At 44.5% G+C, this 15,749-nt stretch overlaps 1 protein-coding gene across 1 annotated transcript in view; it reads left to right on the top strand.

Annotated features, from left to right (window-relative positions):
* Window positions 1-14,478, top strand: part of RGS6 (regulator of G protein signaling 6) — a 95,468-nt gene extending 80,990 nt beyond the window's left edge. The window contains exons 14-15 of the mRNA XM_026078754.1: window positions 5,897-5,986; window positions 14,320-14,478. Of these exons, the coding sequence (XP_025934539.1) occupies window positions 5,897-5,986; window positions 14,320-14,478 (249 nt within the window). The remainder of the gene's footprint in view (window positions 1-5,896; window positions 5,987-14,319) is intronic.
* The last annotated feature ends 1,271 nt before the right edge of the window (window positions 14,479-15,749 follow it).

Below are 15,749 nucleotides of genomic sequence, written 5' to 3'. Positions count from 1 at the left end.
TGCTAGAAACCTACAGATGTTCAATGGTCACGAGACCATTGCGCTTGGTCTTCACAAACCCCCAAATGTCTCAGGCCTGTCGCAAAATGTCACAGTGGGTAAGGTACAGGTGGGTTTAGAAACGGATTTGTTTAACACTGCTCTTGTCTCATATGCACATTTCAGAGGAAAGAGCCAAGATTTTCTGCCAAAAAGAAATGTTCTTAATAGGCAACACATTTCCTGAGGTCTACCAGGTGCTTTGTGCAAGTTGGTTTTTGTTCTTATTTTTTTAATCGTTCAGTTTTTTCCCACATATGTGTCGGGTGTTTCCAAGGCCCTGCTTGGCTGGCTTGGCTGCCACCCCCTGCCCTCCTCAGGGTCACTGCGCTTTGACTGCTGAGGGGGAGAGAGACCTGAGATCGCATTGCAGCACATTGATTTGAAGCAGGTGCAACTTTGAGACATTTTCTGCTGTCTCATCCACCTCCCACATTCCCATCTGGATTGCAAACTTTGATTTTTTTTCCCTTTCCCCTCCTGTCAAGAAAATTTGCAGAGCTTGTCCTTAATCTCCTTCCAAAGATAGGGCATGTGAAAGGAAAAAGCAGAGAGATGCTGAATCTTATCAGGGTTTTTTTCCCTGCACTTCAGCTGTCAGCTGTAGCTGGGCGGGATTTCCTCTTGGTTTCACATAACTGTAGAAAAGAAATTTTCTGTGATTTACCTGGCTGATTCCTTTGTGTTTTAGTTCACTGAAGTGACAACATTTTCCCCTTTAAAATTTACTGTTTGTTCTCCTGTATATCATGGAATGGCAACCGGCCATTTCTGAAGTGTAACTCTCATTATAGAAACCTAAGCATAGAGAACATGCTTAGTATAGCTCCTGTAGCCCTCAGGCGCAGTGCGTTGTTCTTCCCACCACAGAAGAGATGTGGTTCAGGTGCACTAAACACAAAAGGGATATACCTTTTTCTAAAGATGAGGTGCTTGCAGACCCCATTGCTCCCCGGTGCCTCAGTTCAGTATCTGGAGAACAACATTTTGGAAGGTGTGTAATAGCAAATCTGCTCTACTTTTAGGAAACTTTTAAGAGAATTGTTCATTTATTGGAGAGGAAACCCACCATCTCCAGCCCACAAATTCAGGGGGGCAAAAGGTCCCAGAAGATCATATCAAATCGAGTGTTTTTCCTTTGGTTATTATTCAAAACAAATTATTAATTGGATATGCCATTCATCCCTGGCTATAGTTATGATGCAAGGAATATGCCATAAAGAAACTGTAATTCAGGTTGCTGTGAGCTTRTTGCTCCTGTGTTGCACCTTCTGATGAGCCTTCTGGTAAACACAGAGTCTAGTGCAAGGTCTTTGCTTTGAAATTGGCCTGCGCTGCTAGCAAGAGGTGACTTCTTGTCCCCAACCCTGATGTCCTGCAACAGCTGCATGGCCAAAGAGCGATGAAAAGGTGGATTCTCAGGAGCTCACCAGAGGGAACAAGAGGGTGTTGCCAGTCACTTGCCTATCGAGGCGTGTGTGCTGCTTGCAGGGACGCACGTGGCCACAGAGCTTGCCATGTTCAGAAGGAGGTGGTGTGTCTCTCTCCGTTAGCTCTCCAGAGCTACATGTATTTAACGTGTCAAATGTGTCCATTTAAATTGTCAAATTTACTCCTACAGATGCAAAAGAGGGAGGAGAAGCCCTGTGTGGCTCTTTTGACATTTGAAAGACACACCAATACTACCAGTAGAGCCCCATAAGTGCGTAAGCAGGTTATTATGTCAACCTCCRCGTTAGACACGTGTATCCAAATGAATCCACCCTTGCAGGGCAGCATCGATACAGCCAGCACTCCTCAGCAGCATGCTGTGCCAGGGACATATTTGTCCCACTTTTTCTCTGTTTTTAAAAGCAGGCTGCTACCTTGGGTAATGATTTAATAGATCACTTGGGAAACTTTCRTTAGTTTGGCTGGTTACTTGGTTGGTTTTTGGCAATGTGACTCCCTAAAGGAGTACTGTCTTACGAATAGAGCAGAGAGCTGGGACTCTGAGCCCTAGCTGGGGAGCAGTACCCAGCAATGGCTAGAAGAAACTGCCTTCCTAGAGGAAATGTTTCTTCTGCTGTTGTGCACATGTGGCCCAGGAACTTTCCATGGCACTTGCAAAGAAATGTTGCAGTGATAATTCGGGGCAGGCTGCTCTCAGTGCAACAGTCTGCAATGCCCAGAGCTGCAACCGAGTTGCTGAAAAATTGCATAAATGGTGAATTTGCTTTGCCTATTCAGGGAGCCAATAATAATGAGCTCATTCCGTTAAAATAAGTAGGTTTATAAAATGCAGAGTTCTCTCAGAAGAGGAATGGGAAGGCTTAGATTTCTTGTCAGCAGTCTCAGGTATGTCATGGAGCCTGCAAGTGTATAAATTGTACCACTAGAGGTGCTGACTGTAGTTGGCGATTGCAGTCTTTTGTGAGGTTTTGCTTCTTCTCAATCATGGGATAAAGAGAAACAAAAGCAGCTGCTCGGTAAATTAGGAAGCGAGAGACCAATGGATTGCCATGATAATCCACAGTGAGTTAAGAGTCTGTGATGCATTGGGACATGCACACACCTCTGCTAATATGCCCATTGCTCAAGCTTTATTGGAAGAATGTGCTCAATTGTTGGAGCTCCAGTACCTTTTTAATGCATTTAAGAAGCAGGGAGCTGCTAAGTGGTAGCTATAAATTCTCCCTAGAAAGTTGCAGATTCTTGAAATTATAACAGAAAATAGCTTGGTGGCAAGGAATAGGCAGGCTGAAGATCAAAAGAAATGTCCCAGTCACCAGCGTTTCCTGTCCTGCAACTAGATTTGTTGTGTAACTGAGCTGAGCACATATTGCAGCCACAATTTTAGCAGGAGCCCTCATGGTGCAGTCTCAGCGAGGATTTTGGCTGCAGCAATGTAAGCTGTCCTGTAGTGTTGTAAATTGGAAGACAATCTTTGCTGAACAGCTGGCTTAGATTTCCAGCAGGTGCTTCAGAAATGCAGTGCTGTAAAATAAACGATTGGTGCATCATTTGGGCCTCCGGTCCAGAGCTTCTCAAAGAAAGCCCTTTGAATTTTTGCAATTAGACTGGAGCTGTGCATGTCCCTCCCTTTCCTTATGCCCAGCCTTCTTTCTTCATTAACAGTCAAAGCCGAGGAATAGTTTTCATAATTTGAGTATGTCATTGGCGAACAGTTGAAAGGTAGCAGTGGTGCTGTTCAGTGATTCCGAGATGTGAAAACCAGAGCAAATACCGACAACCCAGCTATGGCGGCAGTTGGGCTGGGGGTGTGAAATAGTCATGTTTTTCATGTAATGGATTCAGTTAAGAGGTTGGTTTGTGGTTTATTTCATCTCAAGATCGAAGTAGTTTTTCGTGCTTCGCACAGTCAGATCTTGAGTTTACACTGTTTTTAAGGTCAAATACATGAAGTCATCTTGACATGAGCAAGAATGATTGTTCTTACTGGCAGGCGGGCGGGTTGCATGGCCAGCCAGTCTCTGCTCTGGTGTGTTCCTTTTTATGTGCAAACAGCTAGTGCGGTCTGTCTATGCAGCAACAAAAACTGAATGTTATTTTCCAAAATTATTATCATCACCTTTCACAGAAGGCCCAGTTATCTGACAACAGATAAAGAAACCGTTTGGGATCCGCAGGCAGTCAAAATATTTGATCACCTAGCTATCAAAATGTAAAACAAAAGATCCCTTGTCGCCCATGACCTCACCTCAGCTGAGGTACCCATCCCAGCATGGTCACCAGCACCCTGCACTCCTGGGGTGGTGCTGTGGGGGAGGATCCCTACGAGGGGGAAGGCTCCAGAGACCCCTCCAGCACTTTAGGGTTGATGGGCTGCAAGGCAGCTGCCCCAGTTATTCACCCTCTCTGAATGTGCAGCTCTGCCTCATCTACAGATTGAGACACTGTAGATGGACTGTCTYTAGGGACCATAAAGGTAATTTTCATAGGGTCCTCAAACCATCCCACTTTTTCTGGGATGATCAGCCTCTTCATGGTCCTGGAGGAGGAAGGAAAAAGACTTGCAGGTATGCAGCTAGCTTTTGTACCAGTTGGGTATGAAACACTCTGTAAGAGGACRCAGTTTGAGAGGTTAAAAATACAGCTGAGCCAGTTGCAATAGTTCAAGTTTAAGTCAACTGAATCCCAAATTCCTGCTAGTTGAAGTATTTGAGAGAGAGAGAGCTGATGATGAAAATCCTTATTCAACCAGAGAAATATAAATATTTTGATGACCATATCCATGATATATGCATTATTTTCCCTGTTCTTGCTTCTGTGCATGCTTGACTCATTCTGTCGTGAATGAATATAAACAATATCCCACTGCTGGATGTGAAATCTCGTGGCAGTGCTGTAGGTGATAACATGAAGCTGTGTCCTCACTTGTGTTTTTCGACAGTGGGAAAGGGTCTCACATTCACTAAATGACTCTGTACAGACATTTCTATTGTAAACTCTTGTGCTGTCCTTTGGATACATAATGCTACAGACATGAGGATTTGTCATGTCTAAAAGCAAATATGGAAATTAACCGATAAAAATTGTTCCACACCAGGTTATATCTCAAGGGATACGTTTTATACTGTGTCCTAGTAAAACCAGTGGCAGTTATGCCCATGGTAGGACTATACACCAAATAGTGCAAGAAAGCTGAATTAAGCAGTTCTTCTGTGCATAAACAAGTCATCACAGATTACCCATAATGGTGAAGGTAAGGGAATTCTGCTTGGCTTGTTAACACTGTAAAATAAGCTATGCAACTTAAGTCTATTTTGGCTCTTCTGAAGTTTCATGCACCATGGCTGTAGGGCAGGAGAAAATATTTCACATTGTATAAATCAGTGTAGATAAAATTCCTCATTAACTCTATAAAAGTGCGTCCTTGGGCAAAGTCTGAGAAATGTCCAGGGTGCCTCTTTTTCCCCTTGAGTTCCTTTAGTGTATTCTCAGTCCTTATTTGTCCAAAGTATTTTGATTTTATTTTCTTGGTGTTCGGGAAAATATTTATTACAAATTCAGGAGGAATTAGGAGAAGAAGCACTGACTGTATTAAGGGATTTTCAGCAGGAAAATAAAACTGAGCCAGCAAATTGGAGAAAGGGTAGGCAAGAAGTTCCATTGCAATGAAATACCACTTTGTGAGTCTGAAAATTCACATAGGAAGTGCTGTATTCTCAGAGCAAATTCGTAATGGTTGTTTGACTCAAGGAAAAAAAAAGACCCTATGGGAGGGACTCATTGACATAGCTTTGTATGTATGATATAGACATCCACATCTGAGCTAGTTGTATGAACTCCCTGTATAGTCAGTCAGCCAGAGATACAGGCTTTTGCAGGACGTGATCAGTTTGGCTTATTTTAAGTTTCTGTCTTAAGTGGAGATGAAATGTGTCCTAGCATCATTTCCCTTCCATGAACTGTAAGGGGAGTGCTGGGTGACAGTTCAAGTAACCAAGATGCAAGTATCCAAAATGAAACCTAATCATAGGTACAAATTCTGGCATTTATTTCTTCATTCTTGTGACATACCACTAGTTTCAGCCTGGCTTGACACCTGCTTATGATCTGGGGATTTCTGAGACTTACAGTCTTTGCAGAATAACACTGACCACAGAATAATGCATGCCCACCTTTGGGATGAGAGCCGTCTTTTTGTTTTGTGTTTATACAGCCCCTAGCACAGCGGGGTCCTGCCCCCAGATGGACCTTCTGCACACTACCACAGTACAGATAATCAATAATAGCAGACTTAATTAGAACTTTGATCAGTCTCTCTCCCTCTAATTGCCTGTGTTTTAAATCCCTGTGATGTCTAAATGAGTTTTGATAAGAATTCTGTCTCTCATTTCCTCCCATCCCACAGGAGCACATTTACAAGCTGATGAAGAGTGACAGCTATGCGCGCTTCCTCCGATCTAATGCTTACCAGGACTTATTGCTGGCGAAGAAGAAGGTATCTGTTGGAAAGGACATGCTTGCATCTTTTAGCACCTCTTGATTCTCGCCTGCTGCTTGCCGCTAGTGTGAAAATGAGAATATTGTTTCCTTTTTTTAATTTTTTTTTTAAGAGAGGAATGAGAACTTTTGTTTTCTTCATGAAGGGCACAGGGTACAGCATCCGTATGCACAGCCTCAACATATGTTTTGGGCAAAACATGGAATAGTTAGCAACCCAAGGTACAAAGTATGGAGAAATGTTTGTCTTGCACAACTGTCTTCCAAACTCAGTGCAGACAGTTAAAAATGCATTGCCTCTTCCGCATGACAAAGATGATATCTGGTATGAGAAGTAGAACCCATCAATCTATTTGTTGCTGGTGCAAATTTCACCCATTCTGGTTTTTGCCTCCTTAGTCTCACCATGTGATCTTACCTTTGGATGCCGTACCTATAAGCCTCCCTTTGGTGATTTCTGTTCTGCTTTTCTCCCTCTTTCCCTTGCTCTTGGCTCCCCAGAGATGKTTTTTTTTTTTTCCTTTGAGGAAAGAAATAATTGCAACCCATGCAACCCATACAGTAATCAAGAATTTCAGCCACATCTTTCACAGGAGAACTGGGTTTGAGCTCTTTTCAGCCTTTTTGGTGTCCGTATGTCCTCTGCCAACACTATATTTCTGCCAGGAATCCCCAATTCAGGGTAGCAAAGGAACGGTTACGTAGAATTAAGGCAGCTCCTATCCAACTGGCTCAGGTCGCTCATTCTGAGGGGGCTGGGAGGTAAGCTACTTATCTCTGCATTTGTGGCTGTGTTCACATGCTTTCTGCACATCTTGACTTATTCCCGTAAGTCTGTGTGTCCATGTGTGTGCATATGCATGCGTGTACACACGTGTGTGTTCCCCTTACGTTTGACTTCCAGGACAGCAGATAAAATGACTACTGACTGCTGCTGCCTGAGCATGTGGTTTCGCATCACCATGTTCCCTGCTGTTTTTCTGCTGCATTCTCTGTGTGCTGCCAGATTACTTTGCATTGGCACAACACAATGAAATCCCAGTGGTATTTTTGTCCTGATTGTCATTGTGTGTCCTAAAAGCCTGCATATGGTGACAGAAGGAGACAAACCCCTCTGTCTGCTATGCCTGGAACAACTGGCAGGTGGATTAGAGGAAGGTAATAGAGGGCATAAATTGACCCTATGTTTCAAAACTTCTAGTTTGAGACAGCATAGACCGGAAGAGAAAATATGATGGTGTTGCTTGCACTTGAAAAGGTTGGACATGACTCAGAGTTCAAAGGGAAAGAAGGAGGTGCAAGGAAAAACCTTCTGATGATATGGAAGTTAAAACCTTTTGCCATCTTCCAACCCCTATCAGCCTGCTGTGCGTTGCCCCCCCACAAAGTCTCCCTTGAACACATGAGGACTCGTGTGCTTCAGCCCAGGAGATTTTTCCCAGCTGAGCCTGTTCAAAACAGAGATTTTTTTGCACTCATTGTTTGCTGTCAGATCAAGCCCTGGACCTGTCAGCATGACGTCCTCATCCCCCCACAGACTGCCTGCAGAGCAGGTTTTAGTGTCATGTTAACACAGCCGTGAAAGTAAGAATCAAGTTTCTTTTAGAAAGAGGTGTGGGTGCTTGAATAAACATAGTTAGGCACAGAAAGGCAGTAGTAGAGCTGTGTAGATGAGTGGTTCACCAGCTTCACATGGTGCAGCAGGGGAATTAATGCTACTCCAGGATCTGTAAAGCTCTTTGCAATCACGTTGTGCTGGGCAAGTGAGCACTTTTGAAGCAGTGTAGGTATGCTGACAGGAAGAACATGAAGTTCCTGTACGCTGAGCTGCGTGGTAAGATCTTCAGTAACGTTGGCGCAACTTTGAGAGGCATCCCTTTAATATTCCTTCAGATAGCTGGAAAGCAGAGGGAAGGAAAAGGGAAACAGTGGAATATCAGAGACTGCACGGATGGAGGACTTGGTTTAGAGCCTACAGGCAAAATCCTGGATTCACTGATGTGAGTGGAAATTCAGTCCAGTTGTTTAAGGCTTGATGAGTATGTCTCTTTGGGGCATGAGGGTGTCTTGCCCCAAAGACATTATCTTAACATTGCCTGTATACAATGCCAATATGACATAGCCTTACTTTTATTATTTAAAATAAGTAATATCAGAAGAACAACATAATGGATTTGGTATAAATGAGTTGTTTACACAGAACAAATGAGCATTTCTGTGACTTGAGATTCGTATGTTAATATTTCGTAAGTTTATGTCTGTCAGTGTCCTTTGCCCTGCACTCCCTCCAGTGCTGAGCTGTGGCAGGCCGAGAGAGCAGAGAGAGGGAGAAGATTGGTTGTGTGGCTAAAGCACAGGACTGGGAGCCACAAAGTCCTTGCTCTTCCCCTGGTTCCACCACTTGTTTTCTTGTGTGATCTTGGCGGAAAAAAAAGTTCAAATTTGCTCTGGCTCATATTCTCTTCTCTGTCAAATGGGAATAATAATAGTTACCTGCTTAGTGGAGATATTGCAAGGCATGATTAGTGCCTCAAACATGCTTGACATTTTTGAGATCTGGAATTCGGAAAACACCGTAAGTTTAAAGAGTTACTTTTCTTCTACATTGTACAATGACCGCACATGTGCGAGCTTCCACTCCCTGCTCTGGGAGTGGAGCACTGAAGGGGAGGGAGGGAAAGTTATGGGTCAGGCCTGACATACGATGACGGACTTACGAGAAAGACCARGGAAGATAAAAGGAATGTATTGTTCACACCACTAACTGATGCAAGACAGTGGACATAGGCTGTGTACAGACCACGCATACATACTGTGTTAATCCATTTTAGATTTTTTTCTCCTTTCCTCACAGTGTCGTTATTACAAATAACCACAGTATTATTGGCCTCGATCCTGCAGATTCATGGTGCTCAGCAGGGAACATGAGGTTGGCCTTCAGCATGGGTGTGATTGGAAGCAATGTTCTAGAGAAGAGAAAAGCTGGGTGTAATTCTCTGTGTTGTTCACACAGAAGTCTTCCTCCCCTGCCGGGCTGAAGTAGAGGAAGGACGAGGGCAGAGCTCCGTCCTCAGGAGAAATGGCTGTAAGCCTGGCCTGATTTTAGCTCTGAGCTTTCCTGTCTGGCCTTACCCCTGCAGCTAGGTGGAAGTCACTGGGCTGCTGAGAGCAGCAGGCTCAGCGACGAAGGGCTGGATGGTGCTGAGATCCCCGGCCAACTCATCGCTTTTTATTTGTGTATCTGTGCAACACGCCCCACTTGTGCTGTGCAGAGTCAAGCATCAACCTGCACGTATTTCTGCTGATACACACATTACTTCAGACTACTTTACAGCAAGTAACAACCACCATCCCCCAGCCGTACTCCACCATAGCCAAAAAGGTGGCTGGATGTCCTTAGATGGCAGTGAGCTTTATGTAAGAATGAGTGCCTTGACAAACCTACTCAAGGCGAGTAGGAAATTTGGCTGGGTGATTTGGCTGCAGAGCAGGGATTTGTTCCCTGGGGAAAGAACAGAGTATATTACTTAGAACACTGTGGAGGGGAGGGCATCACAGGAAGCTACATTAATGGCACAGGACCAGTTAGACAAATGCTCTGGTATTTATTTTTGAGGAGAAGGGAGAGAGAGGAGCAGAAAAGCCCTCGAGGCACTTTCCATTGCTGTCTGTAAAAGGAAGGTGTAACTGTGACATTGGTGGGCATCTCTGTGTTAGGAGATTGCTAGCTCAGTGTGCTCTCACAGCTCCAGTGCTCATGTTAGCCTGGCGCAGGGGTGGCTTTCCACCATCCAGCCATGCCCACAGAGCAGCTGAGGCGGGGCAACCAGAGCTGCAGTGGAGAAGGGCTGCGACGCCACAGCAGCGAGCCCTATCACACTGGAGGAAGAGCAGATCAGTATTTGCATGGTTTAGGAGGAGGAGAGCACTGTTTTTCTCTTCAGCTGGCTCAGAAAAGGGCGAGTTCTCTGTGGCCCTGCACAAATTAATGCAGAGCAGCTGCAAAACACTATTCCAGCCATTGTATGTGCCCTCTGCTTTCTAACTTGGGACAGGTGTAAATGGCTGTCTGGGAAGCTGAGGACCTGCTCTTGGCCTTTTCCTGAGCCAGTGTCAGGGAAGTGGTTTGCCTTTATCCTAGTGCAGTATCATTCCCTCTGAAACGCATGGTTTTCATCCAACCAAAGTTTAAAAAAAAAAMCAACTTCACACCAGAAGAAGGATCCAACAGCCAACAAAATGAATCCTGGGAGAGAAGGATTTTGTAGAGCAGTGGTTCAGAAGACCAAGCTTTTGGAATATTTTCTTACCTCTTTTCAAATCACTAGCAGAAAATGTTAACAAGGTAACAGCTAGGAGGTTTATGTCCATGTCAGGCAGGCTCCATTTTCAACACACACTTTTTGAAGCATTGCTTTTATTCATACCCTCTGCCCCTAGTGCTCTGTACTGTCCAGTAAGCCAGCTACTGCATATTCTGCCCCCTTCTCAGTCCCATCAGCAGAAACGTGACTGGTTCATTTCGGTGGTAGGACTTGACTTGAGTGTTGTAAGGATGCTCATCAGTTTTCTCACTATTGTTGTTAATAATCTGTCAGCTGTTTTTCTTAAGTTTTTCTACTTACACTGCCTGGTGCCAGTATAATTTACACAAAGGAACTTAAAATTGGGATATCTGGGTAAATAATATTCAGGAGGAAAAGGAAGGCTTGGAGGAGACAGTCAGTGATTAGTAGACTGCTCCAAAGTGATGAGATTTAGTTTTCTGCACCTACCTGGGCTGAGGTGTTTTCATTTACAGTGGGGGTGGTTGTTTCATATTTTATCTAAATTAACATGTCCTTTGCCATTAGCTGGTACAGTCTGTTGGTGTGTTTACTGGCAAAGAAGGCCCATTTCCCTTTTGCACCCAGGAGGACTGCTTGACCTGGCCTGTGAGTGTGTTTCTCTGCATGCACACTTTGCAAATGCAGCGTGTGGCTTGTACAACTGTGGTTGTCGTGCTGCAACATGCACAGCTCAGGGGTCCGCAGTCTGGTCAGACACTTCCTGCGCTGGACCTGAGAGATGTTCGCAGAACTCAGAAAGGTCTGACTCGGCCTCTCTTTTTTTTTTCTTTTTAACTTTGTTATTTTTAAATTTCCTTCCTCTGCTCTGTGAGGCAGCCCCAGCACCTCCACACTGAGGCGGAGGGATGCGGGCGAGCGGTTAGCTCGGCAGCGGGCCGCCAGGCACACACTCTGCCGGCACGCAGGCAGGAAAAGCTGGGGAGCCACGCGCCTGGCACCCACACACACTGCCCTTAAAACTGCTTGTGCCAGCTCATCACTCTGCAGCCAGCCTGCCTCAGCTGCTTTTTATTTTCCTGGAAAATGTCATGCTTTGACTCAGAGCTGGATGCTATGGGGATCGGCTTTCTGCGTGTTCAGCTGGTCTCAGCTTGCCAGCCCCGTGCCAAACGTGCAGGGCTCCTGCAGCCTGTGCTTGCAGGGCGTTTCCACAGGACACCTCAGCACTTCGGGGCCCTCCGTGCCTGCATTCCTGTGCACATCTTCAGCTATGGTAGGGAAACAGCCTTGTACGTGGCCACCTGTGCTGGGCAAGCTCTCCACACCCAGCGAGGCTCTCATCATCTTTGGATGCCACTGTCCTGCTTTCCTGCTGGGTAGGGAGCTGCATCACCTTGCTTGTAGCAAAAGCAAAGCATTGAATTTTGACAGCAAGTGCAGGGACATAGTGTGGACTGTGTTCATCAGCCCTTCTTTGCCCCAGTGCATTCTGACGCTCCATTTTAAAATGTGTTTGGGCCAGACACTGGTTTTCCAGCCTGCAACAATGTGATGCTGGAGACTCCAAGTGCCTTGCTCCATTAGGGAGGCCTAGCAAAGTACTCTGGCTCTTGGCCTAGGGATTTCTTTTCCTGGGTGAAATTGTGCCTTTGTACCCTGCCTGTTGGGGGGCCTTGCTGCCCCAAGAGGAGAGCGAGAGGCCTGGTGCTCAGGTGTTAACTTCTCTTTTCAAGCCCGCTCCTCACTAAGCGCCCAGCCAAGGTGGCAGGACCGTGCCATCACCTCTGCTTTCCCGGGCTGTGGGGGCACCTCTGCAACTTCCTTCAAGGAAGGGATCCCTGTGCTGCGCTCCGAGCACTTGCGAGGGGGTAAAGGGAGAGCTTGGAGGAATTCAGCAGCACAGGAGCATTCACCAGACAAGCTGGGCTTTATCACAACAGCGGTGTTAAAAGTAATTTCTCTCAGTGTTTCCTTTAGCTCCCTTGCAGAGGTCTTCTCTCTGCATGGGGCTTTTCCCAGGTGAATTTCATTGCCTTGTTCTGCTTTAGTTCAGTTGAGTTTCACTGGCTGTTGGGCAGTGTGTATGATCAAATAGAAACGCACACCCTAAGCCTGGGGCAGGGCCCTGTTACCCATTCCCCTGTTTTGCTCCAAGGTAGTCATTCCCTTTTTACTTGCTTCCCACTTGTCCCTTACACAGCTAGTTTGCTACTCAGAGAGAGGCTGCAATGAGCAGCACCCCCTCCTTTGAAACAACAGCTGTTGTTCAGGTGTATTAAAATGCACCTTCCTCGTTGCAAGCCCTCAGTGTGATGGGTTTTAAATATATTTCTGGAAGTGGTGCTGCAAGCCACRCATACAAACTTTGGTATTGAAAACAGTCTCATCTCTTCAGAAGCTCAGATCATTTCTCTCCTTGCAGAAATGTTGTCCTAAACATTAAAAATATTATTCAACTCAGCATACTTTAAGCAATCTCATCAAGTTACTGAACAGCTCTAAAATTCTTTCCTCTTGGTGCCTCTAGCTTTCACGTTTGATGCCACTTCGGGCACATCAGAGCTGGCGGTGTGGCTTTCTCAAATGGTGTTAAGTGGGGAGGTTGCTTGACTCTTTCTTCTGGACAAAGAGTGTTGCTTGTCTTAAAATAGCCCTATGTTCTGGTCCTATCTCAGGTGACTCATCAAGGAGAATCAGCTCAGTCTCTGGCTGGGACACTTCAGATTAATCTCAGACATCAGAGTGCTGCAGTTTATGACAGCCGTAATCAACTTGAAGAAAAATCAAAAGGCTTTGCCTAGATTCATTTACACAAGTTTTCATCCAGTTTATCTGACATGCTTTGGTTCCTTACATCTTCTCTACCTGTTTTTGCACTTGTGCTTTCTCCTGGGGGTTGTTATTGCAGCTGAATTTGTGGCAGCTAGGGATAGCAAGCAGGCACCACTGACCGATAAGGAATTCCCGTGTGATGCTGAGTTCCAGAGCACCCTCATGCACAATTCGCACTGTGGCTTTCCCTTATATGTAGCTCCTTAGCCCCTTCACTGCATTTTTACTTTCATCTTATCATCTCCATTTCCCTGGCTCACCACAAGTTTCTCTCCAGGAAACCAACAATGCTCACAGATTTCCAACTGCAATGAGCTTTCCTTCATATTATTGAGTTTCTTGTATTCTCCATAACATTTTTTTTCCATTAGATGTTCTGACAAACATGCCAATAAATTATTTAGTTATTCCTTGTAAGTGACAATTAGGCCTCTCTTGCGCCGAATGAATGAAGTGCTGCAGCGAGCAATCTTCTCACGGATATGTTAATAAAGCCATGATGCACATGCTTATCTTCTCATAGTGAAGTTGAACTTCTCATATATGAATAGCCCTGTACACTGGATACAAAAATATCAGTGCCCCATATCTGCCTGTATCTTCCATGGCCTTGCACAGATACACATACTCTGTCTTATGTCCTGATTGAGCCAAGCTTATTGGAAATCTGCTTCTACCCTCTGGATAAATAGAGGAGTGCAGGTTTCCTGGCAATCAGTTCAGTAGTGGTTTTTTTCTCCAGCACTGTGTTCACTCACACACTTTTTTTTTTTAATATTGTAAAAGTTATTGTGTTTTTTTCATCTTTCTAAGAAAGTAGATGGGAACCTCCAATCAGCTGTTTGGCAGATGTTAACCAGAATCAGAGGTCTCAGCTCAAACAGCTACAGAAGAAAAATTCAATGAACAAGAAATCAATACCAATAGCTGTGAGACACAACAATGCACAGACCCTGTTTGAACCGTTCAAAAAACTTGCAGGAGAAAAGATGACATTCTCCAAGAGTAAAAGTAGCGATGTATCTCATTCTTTAAGGGGTTTTGGTTTCTTATGTTTGCTGTTGCAAACATTGATTTCTGCTTTTTACATTTTTTTACAATTTTTTTCTCTTGCTGCTTCCTTATATTTTGCTGCTGGTTTGAAAAACTGCATTTAAGCTGAAGGGTTTTTTTCTGTATTTTTTTCTCCCCACTTTTTTTCCCTGTTAAGCCAGAGAATGAGCAAGGTCGTAGAACTTCTCTAGAAAAGTTCACTCGCAGTGTGGTAAGTTCCTTTTTTTTCCCTCCTCCCTTTCCTCAGAATTTTATTTTCAGTTGGGGGCAATGTGGATGCTTAACTTTTTATTTCATCTTTTATTTTTGCAGATAGCATCTTTGCAGCTTCTCTTTTAATACTGTAGCTCATCTAAATAGTAACTCTAAAAAAGGGGGAAAAAAAGCAGAATTCCATAATGCTCATTCTAGCTAATAATCACTGCATAAGGAAATTGATTTTTGTTCAGTATTCAGTGGAAGGTTGTCTTTTTGCTGTGTTCCCACTACAGTATTTTTGTGGCTTTTCCTTGCACAATGACGTAGAAGAGCATGGTTCTAGCAGTGCCGTGGCAGTATACAGTATCCATATTGACCTCCATGCATGGTGCTGATACCGTATGTATATACACATACATATCCGCAGCTGACTTATTGGGAAGTGGGGTGGGAGGCAGGGAGCGGGCGCAGGGCCAGGGCCAGGCGCTGCGGGCGCAGGAAGGGGGAGCCAAGGTGCGGGGTCCTGGGGCGGCACAGGGTGGCACCGGTCTGTGCTGTGGGGTGACCCTGGGCCAGCATCTGACCAGCACCAGCGGCACAGCATCAGCAGGGAGTTATGCAGGTATTGCTCAGGGTCAAGCATATTTTGACTTCATGCAAATCTACGATTTCCACATGCTGCTACGGTCTTTGTGTATCGCCCATCATTAGCTGTAGGGTGATACCAGGAGAGCAGAGATGGCCGTCAAGCAGGTGGTGCCCACAGAAGCTACTGTACAGGAAAAGATTTCAAAGAAAGTTCATGAACGTTGTTATGGCTTTATAACAGCTTTAAAACAAAGTTATTGGACTATGTGTATATACAGTACATATGCTTGCATTTGTGTGTGTGTATGTATGTATGTATATTTATATATACACTATATATGTACACACAGCATATAAATATAAAATATTTGTACATACAGATAGAAAAGGGGAAACTGCACAGGTAAGTGTGAGCTATCGTATAACAAATAAGCCTAGGGGGGTTCTTTCTGATGCTGTCATGCTAACTACACAAGCAAACCTGAATGTAGCATCCAGAGCTTCATAATACATCCACTGGCACACTTCCTGGGGAATGTATTTAAATAGCTAATGCATATACACACATTTAAAATATGTTGCTACCAAATGTAGTGCTATGCCCATCTGCATATTTGCTACTTTCTAAGAGTCTGCCAGAAAGAGAAAAAGGCAAGAATTTTTTTTATAAATATTATACAGAAATATTTACACTGAGTGGTAAATTCTACATCCAGATTCACCAAATATATAGAAGRGTAACTCTCACCTTATTAGACTGGGTAGGTTTATAGTAACACAGCTGAGAACAGATTTTTCTCT

This window comes from Apteryx rowi, unplaced genomic scaffold (genome assembly GCF_003343035.1).
Source record: "Apteryx rowi isolate R43461 unplaced genomic scaffold, aptRow1 scaffold_488, whole genome shotgun sequence".
In the NCBI taxonomy this organism is placed as follows: Eukaryota; Metazoa; Chordata; class Aves; order Apterygiformes; family Apterygidae; genus Apteryx; species Apteryx rowi.
The sequence above is the reverse complement of the archived record's forward strand: the minus strand, read 5'-3'. Positions and strand labels throughout refer to the sequence as shown.